General features: G+C 48.6%; 1 protein-coding gene across 4 annotated transcripts; it reads left to right on the top strand.

Annotated features, from left to right (window-relative positions):
- The first annotated feature begins 10401 nt into the window (after positions 1-10401).
- On the top strand, positions 10402-12160 carry LOC146756144 (uncharacterized). 4 transcript variants are annotated; one of them, XR_014937582.1, is made up of 5 exons: positions 10419-10534; positions 10636-10671; positions 11223-11258; positions 11578-11646; positions 11819-12160. XR_014937582.1 is itself a non-coding variant. In XM_085524935.1 (4 exons), the coding sequence occupies exons 1-4, from the start codon at positions 10417-10419 to the stop codon at positions 12052-12054; spliced, it is 459 nt and encodes a 152-aa protein (XP_085381061.1). In that variant the 5' UTR covers positions 10402-10416; the 3' UTR covers positions 12055-12160. The 4 variants fall into 4 exon arrangements, 3 of the variants coding, with proteins under 3 accessions (XP_085381061.1, XP_085381062.1, XP_085381063.1); XM_085524935.1 differs by lacking the exon at positions 10636-10671 and having other exon boundaries at positions 10402-10534; XM_085524936.1 differs by lacking the exon at positions 10636-10671 and having other exon boundaries at positions 10402-10534; positions 12010-12160.
- The last annotated feature ends 4415 nt before the right edge of the window (positions 12161-16575 follow it).

Raw genomic sequence — 16575 nt, forward strand, 5'->3', positions numbered from 1 at the left:
GAGCAGTTGGCCAGTAGGTCAGTCCCAAAGGATTATAGTCAGTGGGTTCCATCAGGCTGGTAGATGGTCACTGTCGGGGTCCCCAGGGTTCCATTTTGGGGCCACTTTCCTTTCATGTTTATGCAGATGACTTGAATGCAGGACTAGAAGACGTTCTGAGCAAGTTTGCTGATAAGACCAGATGAGGAGGTGCTGTTGCCTCCACTGAGGGTGAAGAGGACTTGCAGAGAGATGTGGACAAGTCAGAGAAGTGGGTACCAGTTGGTACTAAGCACCAAGTGCATAAAGTATAACAAGAACAAGTGCCTGATTGTGCACCTGGGTAGGGGCAATGCTGGACATACACACTGACTGGATATGGGACACTGGAGAGAAGTCTGACTGGAAAGGATTGGGGTGCTGGTCAGCATCACACTGAATGTGAGTCAGCAGTGTGCCCAGGCAGCCAGGAAAGCCAGCGGTCCCCTGGAGTGCATGAAGCAACTTATTGCCATCTGGGTGAGGGAAAGGATCATCCCTCTGCTCTGCATTGCTACTGTTTCACTATGTTCTGGGCACCGCAGAACATAAAGGACATCAAACTCTGGGAGAATGTGCAAACGAGGGCACTGGATCTGAGAGATGTGAAGTTCAGAGTTTCACAGAGATTGACTGCTTGTTCAGACTGGGCCCTTCTCACATCCCTTCTCACATCCTGCAATGAAACATAGGTCTCATATGGGACATGAACCTCACAGCGTCCTTGCACCACATGTAGAGCCTGGGATCTTCTGTCCCCATGTCTTTCATTTAACATCATACAAAATTCCAACCCATTGCCCCAGGAAATGCCCGGAGCCAACATGAGATACAGGACCTCTCTACCACTGGTCTTGCAATCAGGGCTTGACCTGTCTGCTTCGTAAGGCAAAGGAGAGGTTTCTTAGCATGCCAGTGCCTTTGCCTGCCTGTAGTCATGGCTTCCAGTTATCTTCTCTAACAAGTCCCTTGGGAAGCTTGCTTGGTAATGTTCCTCAGTGGGCCCATTAATACTCCAAGAAACTTCACTGTTACTTCTGACTTTGTCTTGTTGAGCACTTTGTGCAAACTTCTCTCTGCACTGGAGGTTGATGGACTCAGCATCAAATGCACCCTGGGACAATTATAACCTAAAGAATCTCCTGTGCCTTATGCCATCTTGTCATCTTCTTCAGGTTATCAGAACTTGTTCAGAAAAAAGGAGGGATATCTGGAGAGAGATTAAAGAGAAAGAATGCATTATAAATTTATTTTCTCTTTATTTATATCTGGGTTTAAAGCAGCACTGTGCAACTGATACCAATCCAGGATGTCCCAATGAGTTCTGTACTGTTACTGTGTTGACAAAGGTCCTTCTCAACCTCCCCACCCAATTTCTGCTCACAATGGACCTATGGGACTTGCATCACTTTTCTTCACATCACTCTTCTCCTCTGCATTCATCCGCTCAGTGTTAAAACTGCTTTGCACCAACTCCCACTGGCTTTCCTCAGAGAACCAGCTACACATGGAAAAGGAAAGATTTCTCTTTTTTATCTGGCCAGCAAATGGAAAGAAAGGTGATGCAATTGAATGAACAGTAAAACACAGTGATCAACTGCATGCCATGTTCAAGCGGCATCTATTGAAGTTTGTCTTTCATATGGAATACTTTTAAAATAAATGATTTATACTGAGGTAGGATAGGATAGATTGAATCACAGTGAAGTAGTTGACAACAGAGGCCATCAGACTCTGGTAGATAGAGCAAATTCCAGTAATCTCCCTGGGATAGATCAGCCAGGTAGTTGAGAGGTATCAACTTAAAACTGAACAGGACTTGTGAGTATTTCACACATTGAGACGAGTTAACATATTCTCACTGATTTCTATTTTTGTCTCCAAATCTATTTTACACTTTTACTGACATTAATGAACATCTTTCAGACTTCGTGCCTTAATAAAAAAGAGACAGTGATTGAGAAAAAGAAAAAGTATAAGAAGAAAAAGAAAAAGAATAGATAGGAAGGGATAGATCAAATCACAGTGAAGGAGTTGACAACACATTCCATCAGACTTTGGGGAGATGGAACAAATTCCAGTAATCCCCCTGAAAGTCAGAAATCAGACAGATAATTGGGAGGCATCTGACTGAACAAAGAGCAAGGGATGGAGAAATATGGAGAGCAGTGGGAGTAGTTTGTGCCCAAATGGCCTGCTGAAAAACATGCCCTTAACCATGGCCATTTCTTTAGGAGAGCTGAAAAAACTTGGAGGATGAGGCACATCAAATAGGCAGCAGGGAAGAGTAGTGCTGGGCACCGGGCTATAGTCACAGGGCATTGGCACTGGCACCGCTGTCTGTGTCTCTGAACCTGAAGGCATTTGTGTCCAGCGAACACAGTTCTGGAAAACATTGTAGTTTCAGTAAAAGAAAAAAAAGAAAGAAAGAAAAAAAAAAAAGACATCAAATCACCTCAAAGATTCATATTTACAACTTAAAATGGAACAAGACTCATGAGAATTTTTCATGTTGAGAAGGGTTAACACAATTTCAATGATTTCCATCTTTGTCTTCAATTATTTGTTTCAGTTTTATTGACATTTATGATCAACTATTAAGCTTACAGCCTCAAAATAAATAAATAAATTAAAAGAGATACATTTGCATCTTGCACATGGCCTGATGCCCCTTTCACCTTCACAGTTCCCACAAGTCCTTCCATGCCGGAGAGTATGAGATCCAGCAGAGCACCTCTCCTCTTTGGTTCCTCCACTGCTTGGTCAAGAAGCTTCCATCTGTGCTCTCCAGGGATCTGCTGGATGCCACATGCCCTGCTGTGCTGTCCCTGCCACAGATAATGGAGTGACAAAGGCCACCAAATGGGACAAGGGACAGACAACATCAGATTCCCATCTGTCTGCAGAGGGCACCTTCCATTGACTCTCCCTGATCAGGAAGACAGGAAAAGACACTGTTGGTCTCCTCTGTTGGCCATTTCCATTAGCTCTGACCTGTCTGTTCTTCCATCCCCAGGCAGAGCTCAGTGCACTCTCACAGAGGGCATTCACCCTTCTTTATCTCCTCGCCCATCCATCCTAAAGACTCGGTATCCCCCTTGTGCTACAGTGCAGTTGTGGAAGCCATTCAACTGTGTCCCCATGGTCCAAACAGGAGCTCAGGCCAGCAGCTCTACCAAGATTTCTAGCTTCTTGTGCGTTGGTGTTTGCATTAGTGCAAAAATACAGGAGTAAACATCCTCACTGGAAAGCATCACTGGACATAGCCGGACTGGATAGCTCATCTATTGTACTAGTGCGCAGAAGGTGGCACACAGGCATTAGACCTATCGTAGGTCTTGGAGGTGACGTAGCAGCATGGACACACCATGGGCATGGCTTTGCTGAAGGCCCTGTGCTGCACTTGCAGCTGTGAGTGAATTCACCAGACAGCCGGTGCTATCCCCTCTCTGGCCCTCAGCTGATGCCCAGGAAGGAGCTGTCTATCTCAGGGATTTCCCACATGGTTTACAAGCACTGGCACACATCAGGAGCAGCCCAGGCACCTTGGGCATCACCCAGTGTCTGTGTGTGAGCAACTGCCTCCCTGCTGAAGGGCCGAGGACTCAGAGCAGGAGCTCACATGCAGGCAACTCCTTGTGCACTTCTGAGCTGAACCAGAGGAATCCCAGCTCCTGTGGTTCTGTGGGGAGCCGAATCCCATTTCAACTCCAGGATTTCTGTCAACGGATGAGACTCCTGCACTGCCTCAGCTGGATCACTGTCCTGCACAGAGAAAGTACAAACCTCTCCTTCCTTGTCTGGGTGCCCTTTGTGCATTGTCAAATGATCTCTGGGAGCACTCCCCATATGTCTCCAATCAGTCACTGACCACTGGACATGTGGTGGTTAATTGAGCGAATTTCAACTCACAGTCATGATGCTGTTGTCTTTCAGGAGCTGTTGGCCATGAGGACCCAGGGATGTGTCAGGGGACATGAGTGGGAAGGATAAAAATGACATAATCTGTTGCTGAGCTGGGCCGGGCTCCTGGAACACAGGGAGCTCATACAAGTGGGCAGAGCTGCAGTGAGACAGCTGTGCCCAGGAGCAGCTCTTGTGCACAGCACAGCCTGCAGGTGACAGAAGGAGAGGAGAGAAATTGAAGAGAACTTACAGGAAGTGTGAAGTGTGAGTGGGCTGTGAGCTCACTGCGTGAGCATTGCTCACAGACCATGACAAGGTAAGTCTCACAGCTGACCATGAGCTGCTTTTAATTAAGGGATAACTATAACTGGGACATCCCATAGGAGATCTGACTGCAGGCACTGCATGTTTCTTTTCTGTGGAAAAAGCTTTCTGCTCCAGCTGAGACGGGTGCCCAGGGCTGTCCTGCAGAGCAGGGTCCCTGCTGTGCCCCAGGGGCTGTGTGCCGGGTATGGGACTCTGCCGCCTGCCAGGCTCAGCACTCAGCCTGCCCGGGGAGCTGCCCAGGGCGCTGCGGGGAGACGTGTGGGGGGAAGGAGTCCCCCGGCAGGACTTGTGCTGCTGCTGCTTGGGGCAGGGGATCACAGCTCCACTGCACAACAGGATGTATATGAGGGCACTTTGCAAGAGGAGAGCCAAGGCAGGGGGTTTCCATTTCCTGTTCTGAGGCAAAGAGGTTTGGAGTCAGAAATCTAAAAGGGACAATAAGAGTTCTGAGAATTTTTCGTCAATCAATTGCTTGTTTTGTGAACAGTCACACATGATGTGCTTTCAGTCTCCCCTTTCTCGAAGGATGGAATTATCATCATTTTCTGTAGGCATGAACAATTCACTTATCCTACAAACAGGCAGCATTTTCTAACTGAAACTGAATGCCACAGAAGCTGGGGTAGGGGGCTCTAAGAGCACTTGGGGTAAAGATATGAGACATGAAACAGATGAAAATATCCAGGGAGAAGGGGTAAGAAAATAAGAGGAAGGTTAGAGCTCCATATGCTGCTTCTGCTTAAGGAATGCTGAAATACATGAAATTAAATGCATGTAATGGTGCTAAATGTACACTGTTGTAAGAGAATAAAAACATTTCATATTATAGCAGGAGGAGTGTGTCTGAGAATGGTCTGGACTTGTCATTATCTTCTGCACTCTGAGCAGGACTCCAAGCCCAACAACAGCAGATGCCCAACAGCAGCTCCATCAGTGAGTTCCTCCTGCTGCCGTTGGCAGACACGCAGCAGCTGCAGCTCCTGCACTTCTGTCTCTTCCTGGGCATCTACCTGGCTGCCCTCCTGGGCAACGGCCTCATCAGCACAGCCGTAGCCTGCGACCGCCACCTGCACACCCCCATGTACTTCTTCCTCCTCAACCTGGCCCTCCTCGACCTGGGCTGCATCTCCACCACTCTCCCCAAAGCCTTGGCCAACACCCTCTGGGACACCAGGGCCATCTCCTATGCAGGATGTGCTGCACAGCTCTTTTTCTTTCTATTCTTCATCTCAGCAGAGTATTCCCTTCTCACCATCATGTCCTATGACCGCTACATTGCCATCTGCAAGCCCCTGCAATATGGGACCCTCCTGGACAGCAGAGCTTGTGCCACCATGGCAGCAGCTGCCTGGGGCACTGGGGTTCTCTATTCCCTGCTGCACACTGCCAGCACGTTTTCACTGCCTCTCTGCCAAGGCAATGTTGTCAACCAGTTTTTCTGTGAAATCCCACAGATCCTCAAACTCTCCTGCTCTGGCTCCTACCTCAGGGAAGTTGTGTTTATCATTTTTAGTGTCAGTTTAGGCTTTGGGTGCTTTGTTTTCATAGTTGTGTCCTACGTGCAGATCTTCCTTGCTGTGCTGAGGATGCCCTCTGAGCAGGGACGGCACAAAGCCTTCTCCACATGCCTCCCTCACCTGGCCGTGGTCACCCTGTTTCTCAGCACTGCCATTTTTGCCTACCTGAAGCCCCACTCCATCTCCTCTCCATCCATGGACCTGATGTACTTCTGTACTCAGTGGTTCCTCCAGCATTGAACCCCCTCATCTACAGCATGAGGAGCAGGGAGGTCAAGGATGCAGTGAGGAAAGTGATGACCAAATGTATTTCAAAAGCAGTGAACTGCCCACCTTTTCGAATTCTTGACTTGTAATGCAGCTTTTTACTGAATCAAACTCTCCTTTATTGTTTGTTTTGTGCCAATTTATCTGTGTAATTTATTCTTATTATTTTAAAAGTAATACTATAGTGATTTTCATTACAAAGTCATTACTCAAATCATTTCCTATTCAGCTTGTACCTTTGTAGTTTAGCCCAGACACTCTGTATATAGTGAAATGGGCTCTCTGTGAACCATAACATAATAAAGGTCATGCAGTGACTCTGTCCATCCTCCTTCTTGTGAGACATTTCTGGAGCTGTCAAGGTCTGATGTTCTCAGAAGCCCACAGTCCAGCAGGAATCACACAGCTGTTCATCCGTCTGTGCAATCAGCCTGCAACAGCTGACGGGCCATCCCTGGGCTCCTGGGTGGGGTCTGTGTTTTCAGGCTCACATCGTCAGTGCCTCTGAGTGTCCAGCAGCAGCAGCTGGTTTGTACGTTGGTTGTCAGATTCCTTCTTCCTCATTCCCTGAGAGACCCTGCACTGGACAAGTTCTTGGATATGGGTTATCATGTCAGAAGTGTCCAAGCTTCCTCCAGTGTTTCTTCCATTTTGTACAGAGAGGTGGTCACTGCCTCCTGGATGGTATGTGGAAGAGGAACTGTGCACAAAGCTCTGATAGGTCCTACAGGAGACATTCCGGAACATAGGGATGTAGGTAGAAAGCTGCCCCTAATGAGATGACTGACATGAGGTCAGGAGAATACTGGAGAACAGAGATGGGAGAGTGAGGGTAAGGAAGAGGAGCCTACATGCCCTGCTTATATGCATCTCCACCAGAGAAGGTGACCCACCATTACCACTGCTGAAACACACCTCGCTCTGCCTAGCTCTGCTCATATCCACTGTTTGGTCTCCAGAAACATTCAGCAAATATTGGTCAGTGTCAACAAATGTAACTTTTTTACACTTGTTGTTATTGAATGGCACGCTTTTGCTTCATATGCACTTCTATGTCAGATGCCATTCTGTCAGGCTGCCCATCTGCACACAACTGTCACCCGGCAGCAACACGTAATGAGATGTTGTTGGGAAGGTTCATCCTCTACAGTCACATCTCCAACATCCGCCTTTGATTTTACGGTCCGTGTCACATAAGATGAGGCATTATTTCTGAAGCAGCTCTTATCTGAGTTAACAGTTGGTTGACCTGAGAGGTCATTTCTAACCTAAATGATGCTGTGGTGGGGAGATCACTGCAGTGGAGGCTGTATGTTAAGCAGCCTGAGAACTCAGACCACCTCACATTTCACTTGTTCAGTGTCTGACTGTTACAAAAGCCTGCTTCTTTTTAGATGTCATCAGTCCAGACGAGGGCTCTCCTTTTTATGGGAAATGCCCTGTGAAAGCTGTGACCAGCTGGCTGTTCTGTCAGATGAAGCACTTCAAATTGGCATATCATGTTTCCTTGTAGAATCCTTGAGTTGTTTGCAGTTCTAAGCCATTACCACTGCTGAAAAACACCTCCCACTGACACACTCTGCTCACATGCACTGTTTGGTCTCCAGAAGCATTCAGCAAACATTGTTGAATGTTAACGAGTGCAACCTTTTTCTGCTTGGAGGAATTCAATGGCACACCTTTGCTTCATGTGCACTTCCATGTCAGATGCCATTCTGTCAGACTGCCTCTCTGCTGTCATCTGTCACATGGCAGCAACACGTAATGGGAAGTTGGTTGGAAGGTTCACATTCCATGCAGAAGCAAAGGATCTCCTCAGGGAGCAGCTGACAGCTGCTACTGCTCTCCTCGCAGCGGCAGCTCTCTGACACAGCGGTACAGAGCCCGGAACATTGGGGCCGCACCCCGAGACAAAAAGACGGCCACCAGGGGGCATAGCGACCCATTGAAATCTAGGAATCTAAGAAACGGAGTCCTACCATCCTACAAACCTAAGAAAAGGAAAAATCCAGAATCCTACAAAGCAAGAATCCTACGTGCTGGAATTTCTACACTCCTGCAGCTCTAGAATCCTAGAAATCTACAATTGGAGAAACAACATCAAATATGAGAATCCTACTATCGTGATGGAACCTGAAAGTCCTAGAATCCCAGAATCATCTAGGTACAAGAAGACCTCTAAGGTCATCAAGCCCAGCCAAGAACATGCTTTGCCATGGAAGTCCCTACACCTGTTCCCCAGCACCACAAGTTCAGGGCCCAGCAGGGTGCCATAGCACAGATCAGGTGACGTGTCACAGATACAGGTTTAGCAGTGGACTTGACAGCTCTGAGTTAACAGTTAGAGACCTGAGAGGTAATTTCTAACCTAAATGATGCCGTGATGGGGAAATCACTGCAGGGGAGGCTGTTGGCTGAGCAACCTGAGAACTCCAACCATGTCACATTTCACTTGTTCAGTGTTTGACTGTTACAAAAGCCTGGGTGTTTCTTTTTAGATATCAAACCAGCCGAGGGGTTTTCCCAAGGAGAACCTTTCACGTCTAATTGCTATCAAATGTCATCCACCTACTTTACACTGATCTCAAAGACAGCCTGTACCTCACCTCAGTCAAGATTCCTCACTGATGGCAGCACGGGCAATTGGCTGGTTCTTTCCAAAAGAACCCCAGAGTAGGGATAATGCCACGTTCCATTTAAGTGCAGTGAATGAGGCAGCACTGATCAGCTCTGACAAATACTGCACAGAGCAGAAGCAGCCCAAAGGAAACTCTTCCAGCTGGCTGCTCTCTGGGCAATTTCCAACGTAAACATTCAAGTGTTCTTCTCAGAGATTGTCCACAGCAGCTCTCCTGTTTATGGGAAATGCCCCGTGAAAGCTGTGACCAGCTGGCTGTTCTGTCAGATGAAGCACTTCAAATTGGCATATCATGTTTCCTTGTAGAATCCTTGAGTTGTTTGCAGTTCTAAGCCATTTATCAGCTCTCTATTATTTCTTTCCTTTCATCCAGATACAACAAGACTCACTTTCTTTGAAGCCATGACAGGAGGCTGGACCATCATGGGAACAAAACCCGTAGGACACCTTTGTTCTGCTGAAGCTCAGGCACACAGCCCAGTGACTTCAGAACTTATTCAGGTACCTTCAGCCAGTTTTCACCCCCAGCCTTGGATTCCGTGCCTGCGTGTCCTAATGGCAAACTGCCCTCATGGACAGAGGCAGCACTACTGCCATCTCAGACATGCAATGCAGATATCTGGACGTAACATGGGGACTTCTGCTCTTGGCTATGTAAAGACAGCAGAAAATGCACGACACATCTCCTGATGTGACTTAAGTGGTCTTGTCCCACGTGAATGATGCCATGATTCTACAGTTCTATGGTGCTGTGATTTCATGGCTCTGTGATTCCATGACTTGCTGATTCTAGTCTGTGATTCCATGGTTCAGGTACTCCATGATTTTGAGATTCCATGATTCTAAAAGGCATGGTCTTTGGGTTTTGAAGCAATAAATGAGGAGGAAACCAATCAGCCATAGCCAAGTTCTGTTATTCACTCCTGATCTCCAGCATGATGACAAAGGCACTGAGTGAACACTGCCAACCTTCCTGTGTGTATGTTTCCCCATCACCCAACTGTCCCCACTGCCCACACAGAATCATAGAATGGCCTGAGTTAAACATACCATATGATCATCTAGTTTCAATCACCCTGCTATGTGCAGGGTCACCAATCTCCAGACCAGGCTGCCCAGAGCTACATCCAGCCTGGCCATGATGGCCCCACCTACAAACTTCCAGATCCCTGTCACCAAGAAGTTCCCATTTGGTTGCACGTCCCCATTTTCCCATATCTCCATGACTTCCCCAAACTGCCGTGACATACTCATGTTCCCATGATGTGTTCGTATCACATGATGTTCTCATACCTTCATGTCCTCATATCCCTGTGTCCCCTTGCCTTCCAAATATCTCCATAAGTTCCTCACTACCCATGTCCCTATTACCCTCTCACCTCCCAGTGTCCCCAAATGCTGTATCCTAGTTCCCAAGAAGAATCAGCCTCACACCTGGTAGTCTCACAGGACAGGACAGAACTCAGGGATGAGTCCTTGGACAAAGACATGGTATGAGGACAGCGTTATCTCTGGGTGGTCCTGGGGGAAAGAAAGGCCGTGTGTGCTGAGTGCTGGGACCTGAGGGCTTTGGGCTCAATGCCATCAGGATCCCAGCACTCAGTGTTCTTCCTCCGATCCCTGGCTTCCTCATGTTTCCTGGGGCCAAGGAAGGGGACAGCTGCATGCTGGGCTCAGTCCATGTCAGGGGAGTCTGCCAAGCCCAGGGGCATCTGGGGAGTGGGAGGGGCTCAGGGAGGATAAATGCAGACCTTGCCTCCTGCAGCCTCACCCAGCTCCCAGAGCACAGAGGAAGATGAAGGCAGCTGTGCTCAGCCTCGTGATGCTCCTTGCTGCCCTGTGCTGCACAGTGGAAGCTCAGGTGAAGCATCTGTGGGGGATGTGGGCTGGGGCTGGAGGTGATGGGCTACTGGGGATCCCCGACGCAATCTCTCACTCTCTCTCCTACTCCTCTCCCCACAGTCACTTGTGCAAGTGCCGGACTCTGAAGTTGCTGTGGTGAGTGCCTGGGCAGCCATGCTGATTGTGCCCAAGGATGGCCCTGCAGGGAGCTCTGAAGGAGCGGGTGGGGTCTGTCCCTGCCTGGCAGAGGCTGCCCCTATATTTGGCACATCCAAATTTCTTCCATTTGCACCCTAGTCATCTTTTCTCTGGCTCCCCCAAATCCCTTTTCTTGGCTGTTCCAAATGCCCTCTCTTTGGGTCTCCACATCCCATGCTTTTTGCACCAACAGATCTCCTTTAATTGGCAACCCAATTCTCATCCCTTTAGGTCCCCAATCCCTTGTGTTTCATTTTCCCTCATTCTCTGTTCCTCTCTGTTTGGCACCCCTATTCCCCTCCTTTGGGCCCCCCAAACCCTTGCTCTGTCCTTATACCCAGCCCCAGCCCCAGCCCTGGGCTCCTCCATGGGCAGAGGTGCACAAAGACTTTGGCAACCATGAGGTTGGGGGCAGCCCTGGGACCAACCAGGCTGCTTGGATGGGGTCACCCTGTGATCCCCCAGACTCACAGTTCCCTCATTGCTGCCTCATGGCTCTTCTTCCCCAGGCGCCACCACCTGTTGCTGTTGCCCTTCCTGGATTGGTGAGTTGGGTGACCATGGGGCAAGGATGGGGCTGGGATGTCTTGCTGTTCTCAGTTCCCCTGAGACTTGGAGACACTCCTGCCGCCCCAAAGCCTCTGTTGGGCTCCCTCCAGATGTGGGAGGGCAATGGTCAGGGGGGGGAGGCAATGGGGGACAGTTGGGGCTGAGCTGGCTACAGGACCGTGCCTTGGCCATGCTGTTCTTGTGCCCACAATGGGTCCCTGCACCTTCAGGGTGTCCCACTGTGTCTTATTGCTCCCAGTGTGTTCCATTCTCCCCATACCCTCTGTGTGTCCCTAACGACCCCTTTTTCCCCAGGATGTGCTCAGCAGGACAGAGGAGAATCCCCCGCGCGTGAGACGTGTGGCCCTGGATTTACATGTCTAGGTGAGCAGCACAGGGATGCTTACAACCCCACAGGGGACTTAGGGGACCCTAGCTGTATCTGGAGCCCTGAGGACTGGGCATCAGGTGCTGGGAATTGATGGTATGGAGGGGACTGTCCCTGACCTGTTCCAGGGGGACCTGGGCCCTCTCACCTCCAGCCCTTCCCTTACAGTCTACAGCGATGTGCAGAGGAACAGATCTGGAGGGGGCAGGCTCAGGGTGCCCTATGGATGGCCCAGAGTCACCATGCAGCTGAGACAGGGGCTATGGCTTCTGTTCCCATGGGACCCACATCCTGCCCTGGGTCTCTTGGCTGCTGCCAGTCCTTCTCCTGCCCTAAGTCCTTGGGGACAAACCCTGCAGGGACAAGGCTTCTCCTTTCCAGTGATGCCCTCTGACATCCTCTGATGACCATTGCTGCCCTCTGATGACCAGTGTTGCCCTCTGATGACCAATGAAGACCCTGATGATCAATGACACCCTCTGATGATCAATAAATCCCTCAGCAAAGCTACACTCTGTGTGTCTGTGTCCTTGTTCTCATGCTCAGCATGGACTGCTTGGATCTGTCTCTGCCTGGCAGTGGTCACCTCAAAGTGCTGGGAAGCTTCCCCAGCTTCATGCCATGCGCACCATGTCCTGCACCCCTGTGGGCTTCACCACTCTCTCTCATCATCTGCCTCAAAGTCCTAAAGGATGGAGATCCTCATGCTGCCAAGCAGCCCCAGTACCCTCCCTCTGCTCTCTCTCAGCTCATCCATACTATTCCTCCCAAACTCATTACACTTTGATCCATGGACACAGCGTGACTACATCACCCTCCTTTTACCCCCAGTCTTTCTGCAGCCACTTGTCCCTCCTTTGGGTCTGCTTTAGTCCTCTTGCGTCGGTGCCCCATCTCCCAGAACAAGGTCTGCTCACCCCCTCCCATGGACGCCTCAAATCTCCTGATGACCAATGAAGCCCCCTGATGACCAGTGACACCCTCTCTTGATCAGTGATCACTAGGAAGAGTGGGGAGTGAGCGGATGAGCATATGTTGCTCAAGCACCTGCTGGATTAAAACACAACTCCCACAGAGGTTCTGCTCGTCCATCTTGAGCTCTGGATCCAGCAGAGGCACACAGACAAGGCTGGAACAACCTCCAGCAGTGTAAGATAGCTGCAGCCTAAGCCAATGGCCCTGCGGGTTACCTTGTTATCCCTGCCCAGCTGGGCTGGGTCGGGCACACCTGGCTGGGCATTGACTCCTGCCATCAGCTCTGCCTGTACTAGGGCCAAAATTTCTATGTAGCTAACTCATCACCACAGACATAAGGCCCATGTAAACTGACAGCAGTCCCAAGAACAAGTGACAGACATCCTGCAAGTCTGTAGAATCATGATTGGGCCTCCACTCTGTGTGGGGGCTGTTTGCTTACTGGTATGCCAACTCCCAGGCCTGCTCTTAACAACCCAGTGCTAATAACTCAGCCTCCACAATTGATGAAGTACATTCCCCAAGTGTATTTGCCTATAGCCCAATAGGACTTCAGTTGTTTAGCATTCAAAGTGAGCTACAAATCAAAGCTTACAAAAGCATTATATTGTATAATACTTATACAGAACTTAATGTGTCTTGCTCAGCAAAAGTGTCTAAGTTTGCTGACGCCTTAGGCTGCAAGTTGTGGACCTCCACCAAGTCAATCAAAGGAAGACCCTACTAGCTACTTTTAGCCAGAGGATGAGAAAGCCTCACCCACCAGCAGAAGCAGAGCTTACTTGCCATGTTGTTCCCATAAGACTGCAAATATCCAGGTTTGCAGATAAGGTACCACTAAGTCCCAAGGTCATAATGAGCTACACACACACCACTCCCATCTACCACATGCAAACATAGCCTTTAAACTCTTGTGAATGTCATCAGTAACCAAATGCTTCCTCAGCTGTGTTGTGTCATGCAAATATTTTAATCAGTTTTATTAACCACATGCGTACCAAGGCCTAGTGAATTGTGTGTTTATAAGGCTAGACTTCTTGCCTCTGCATACACCAGAGACTGAAATGTTCGGTACATGTGCAGTCATTGCAGCAACGCTGAAATATTGTTCAGGAAAAAGGATGAGGTCTTAAGTCCAAATGCCTGCACATCATATGTTGCCTGGAGAGAAGGCATTATTCAGACTCAAGTCAAATTCCAATTTCCCGAGTAGTTTTCCTCACCTCAGAGCAACCTGGAGATATGTGTGTGGTGGATCTCCCATACACCTGCTGCTGCTTATCTGTAGTAGAGCGGAAAATCATTAGTGTGCATCTTATTCATGTTCAGTGTCACTCTCTCCAACAATGACCATACAGGGTCTGGGAAGAAGGAATGTCCATGAGAGTTCTGCAGAACGGGAGCCCCAGGGCAGCTGGGGGGAGGACCAGGTGTGCTCTCAATTGGCCTTATTTTCACTAAGAACCATTTCTGAGACTGGGAGAGTTAGAAGCTGTTTGAAACCAGCCCACTCTAAACAGCATTAGAACCAGCCACCAACATGCAGCTAGCTCTGCTTGACCCATGATTTACAAATTGCACTGATTAGACAAGAGTACCTTCACTTTTCTTGGGATCTAACTAAAGCACTGTAGATATCTTTCCGGTTCTCATAGGCCATATTTCTTTTGGGGCAGTCTCTTGCTGTCCCCTACATTAGAGCCATAGTCAAGCCTGGGTGCCTAACTGGAGAGCTGCTAACTTCAAGGAGAGAAACCTTGAGACTCTAATAATGCACAGTGGAGACAATTTAAACAAGCTTAAACTCAGGCGCTGAGTTGCATCACTGTCATTTGTCAGGCACCAACTTTTTAACCACATCTACTGAGACCTCATTAAAATCATCTCGAGTAATTTCCTAGGGGGGGCAAACCAATATTATTAAATAGTTTGCCTTGGAATACAGGTGGCTAAAAGCTGAATGGAATTTGTGTTTGACTTCAGAGTAATTATTTCTGGTTTCTGCAGTGATTTGTGTCATGCTTCCTTGCAGCAAAGAGAACATAGCAGATAATTCCCCAAAAGGAAATGTGAGGCTTAGAAAATAGGGGAAAAAAAGAAAAGAAAAAAAAAAAAAAAAAAGAAAAAAGAAAAAAAAAAGAAGAAGAAGAAGAAGAAGAAAATGAAATGTGGGCAATTACAGATTAAAGGAACAAGAGAAATTCAGCACTTGTTCTCATGGACATATTATCATCCAACAGAAGTTTTAGTCATCCACCAAGAGCCATCGGCCCCGTTTTGCAGCCCCTCCCTTCTGACTTCCAGCAGAAACGACTTCACATGGGACATATCTAAACACCCTGAGAAAAAAAGTGGCAATTGAAGAATTCTCTTTTGAGCTCAAATGTCCATCACTGAAACCATCTGTGATTTATGTTAACTAAAAAACCCCAAAACTTTCACAGTAAACTTTTTGAAGTGTGGAAGTATATATCACAGAATCATAGAATCACAAGGTTGGAAAGGACCTACAAGGGAATCTAGTCCAACCATCCTCCCTTTACCATACCTACAGAAAACCACTAACCCATATCTCCTAGCTCCCTACCCAGACGCTTCTTGAACACTGCCAGGGATGGTGACTCCACCACCTCCCTGGACAGCCATTCCAGTGCCTGACCACTCTCTGAGAAAAAAAGTTCCTTCGTATGTCCAGTCTAAACCTCATCTGATACAACTTGTGGCCATTTCCTCGGGCCCTGTTTGTTGCCTGGCAGAAGAGGTCAAGTCCCTCCTCGTCACAACCTCCCTTCAGGAAGTTGTAAAGTGCAATGAGGTCTCCCCTGAGCCTCCTCTTCTCCAGGCTAAACAATCCCAGCACCCTGAGCTGCTCCTCATAAGACTTGTGCTCCAAACCCTCACAAGTTTTGTTGCCCTTCTCTGGACACATTCCAGGGCCTCAATGTCTTTCTTGTAGTGAGGAGGGCAAAACTGAACACAGTACTCAAGATGCAGCCACACCAGAGCTGAGTACAGAGGGATGATCACCTCTCTGCTCCTGCTGGCCATACTATTTCTTATACAGGCCAGGATGCTGTTGGCCTTCTTGGCCACCTGGGCACATTGCTGGCTCATGTTCAGCTGAGCATCAAGCAACACCCCCAGGTCCCTTTCCTCTTCACAGTCATCCAGCCACTCAACCCCAAGCTGATAGTGCTGCATGGGGTTATTGTGGCCAAAATGCAGGACATAGCATTTAGTCTTGTTGTACCTCATCCCATTCACCTCAGCCCAGCGATCCAGCCTATCCAGATTCCTCTGAAGGGCCTCCCTACCCTCAGCAGATCGACACCACCTCCAACTTGGTGTCATCTGCAAACTTACTGAGGGTACACTAAATCCCCTCATCTAGGCCATCAATAAAGATATTAAACAAGATGGGCCCCAGTACCTAACCCCCGGGGGACACCACTTGTAATGGGTCACTAGCTGAACTTAACTCCATTAACCGCTACCTGCTGGGCATGACCCTCTAGCCAGTTCCTTACCCAAAGAAGGGTATACCTGTCCAGGCCACTGGCAGCCAGTTCCCCTGGGAGAATACTGTGAGAGAATGTGCCAAAGGCTTTGCTGAAGTCTAGGTAGACTTCATCAACAGCCTTTCCCTCATGGACCAGTCTGGTCATCCAGTCATAGAAGGAAATGAGGTTGGTCAAGCACAACATGCCTTTCTCAAACCCATGCTTGCTTTGCTTGATCCTCTAGATGCCACACAGAAGCTGTATGATCTCACCCAAGATGATATGTTCCATAACTTTCCCCGGTACCAGGTTCAGCTGACAGGCCTGTAGTTCCCTGGATCCTCCTTACGGCCCTTCTTTTAGATGGGAGTCACATCAGCAAGCCTCCAATCCTCTGAGGCCTATCCAGATAACCAGGAATGCTGGTAGATGGCAGAGAGTAGCTCAGCA

Source organism: Coturnix japonica, chromosome 28 (assembly GCF_054131305.1).
Source record: "Coturnix japonica strain WE chromosome 28, WE-NBRP24, whole genome shotgun sequence".
Classification (NCBI taxonomy): domain Eukaryota; kingdom Metazoa; phylum Chordata; class Aves; order Galliformes; family Phasianidae; genus Coturnix; species Coturnix japonica.

Bases quoted from the DNA above. Each gene is read 5' to 3' on its own strand.
- LOC146756144 (XM_085524935.1), top strand. From the start codon at position 10,417: ATGCAGACCTTGCCTCCTGCAGCCTCACCCAGCTCCCAGAGCACAGAG. The intron at 10,535-11,222 runs GTGAAGCATCTG...CTTCTTCCCCAG, and splicing joins GCTGCACAGTGGAAGCTCAG to GCGCCACCACCTGTTGCTGT. The intron at 11,259-11,577 runs GTGAGTTGGGTG...CTTTTTCCCCAG, and splicing joins CTGTTGCCCTTCCTGGATTG to GATGTGCTCAGCAGGACAGA.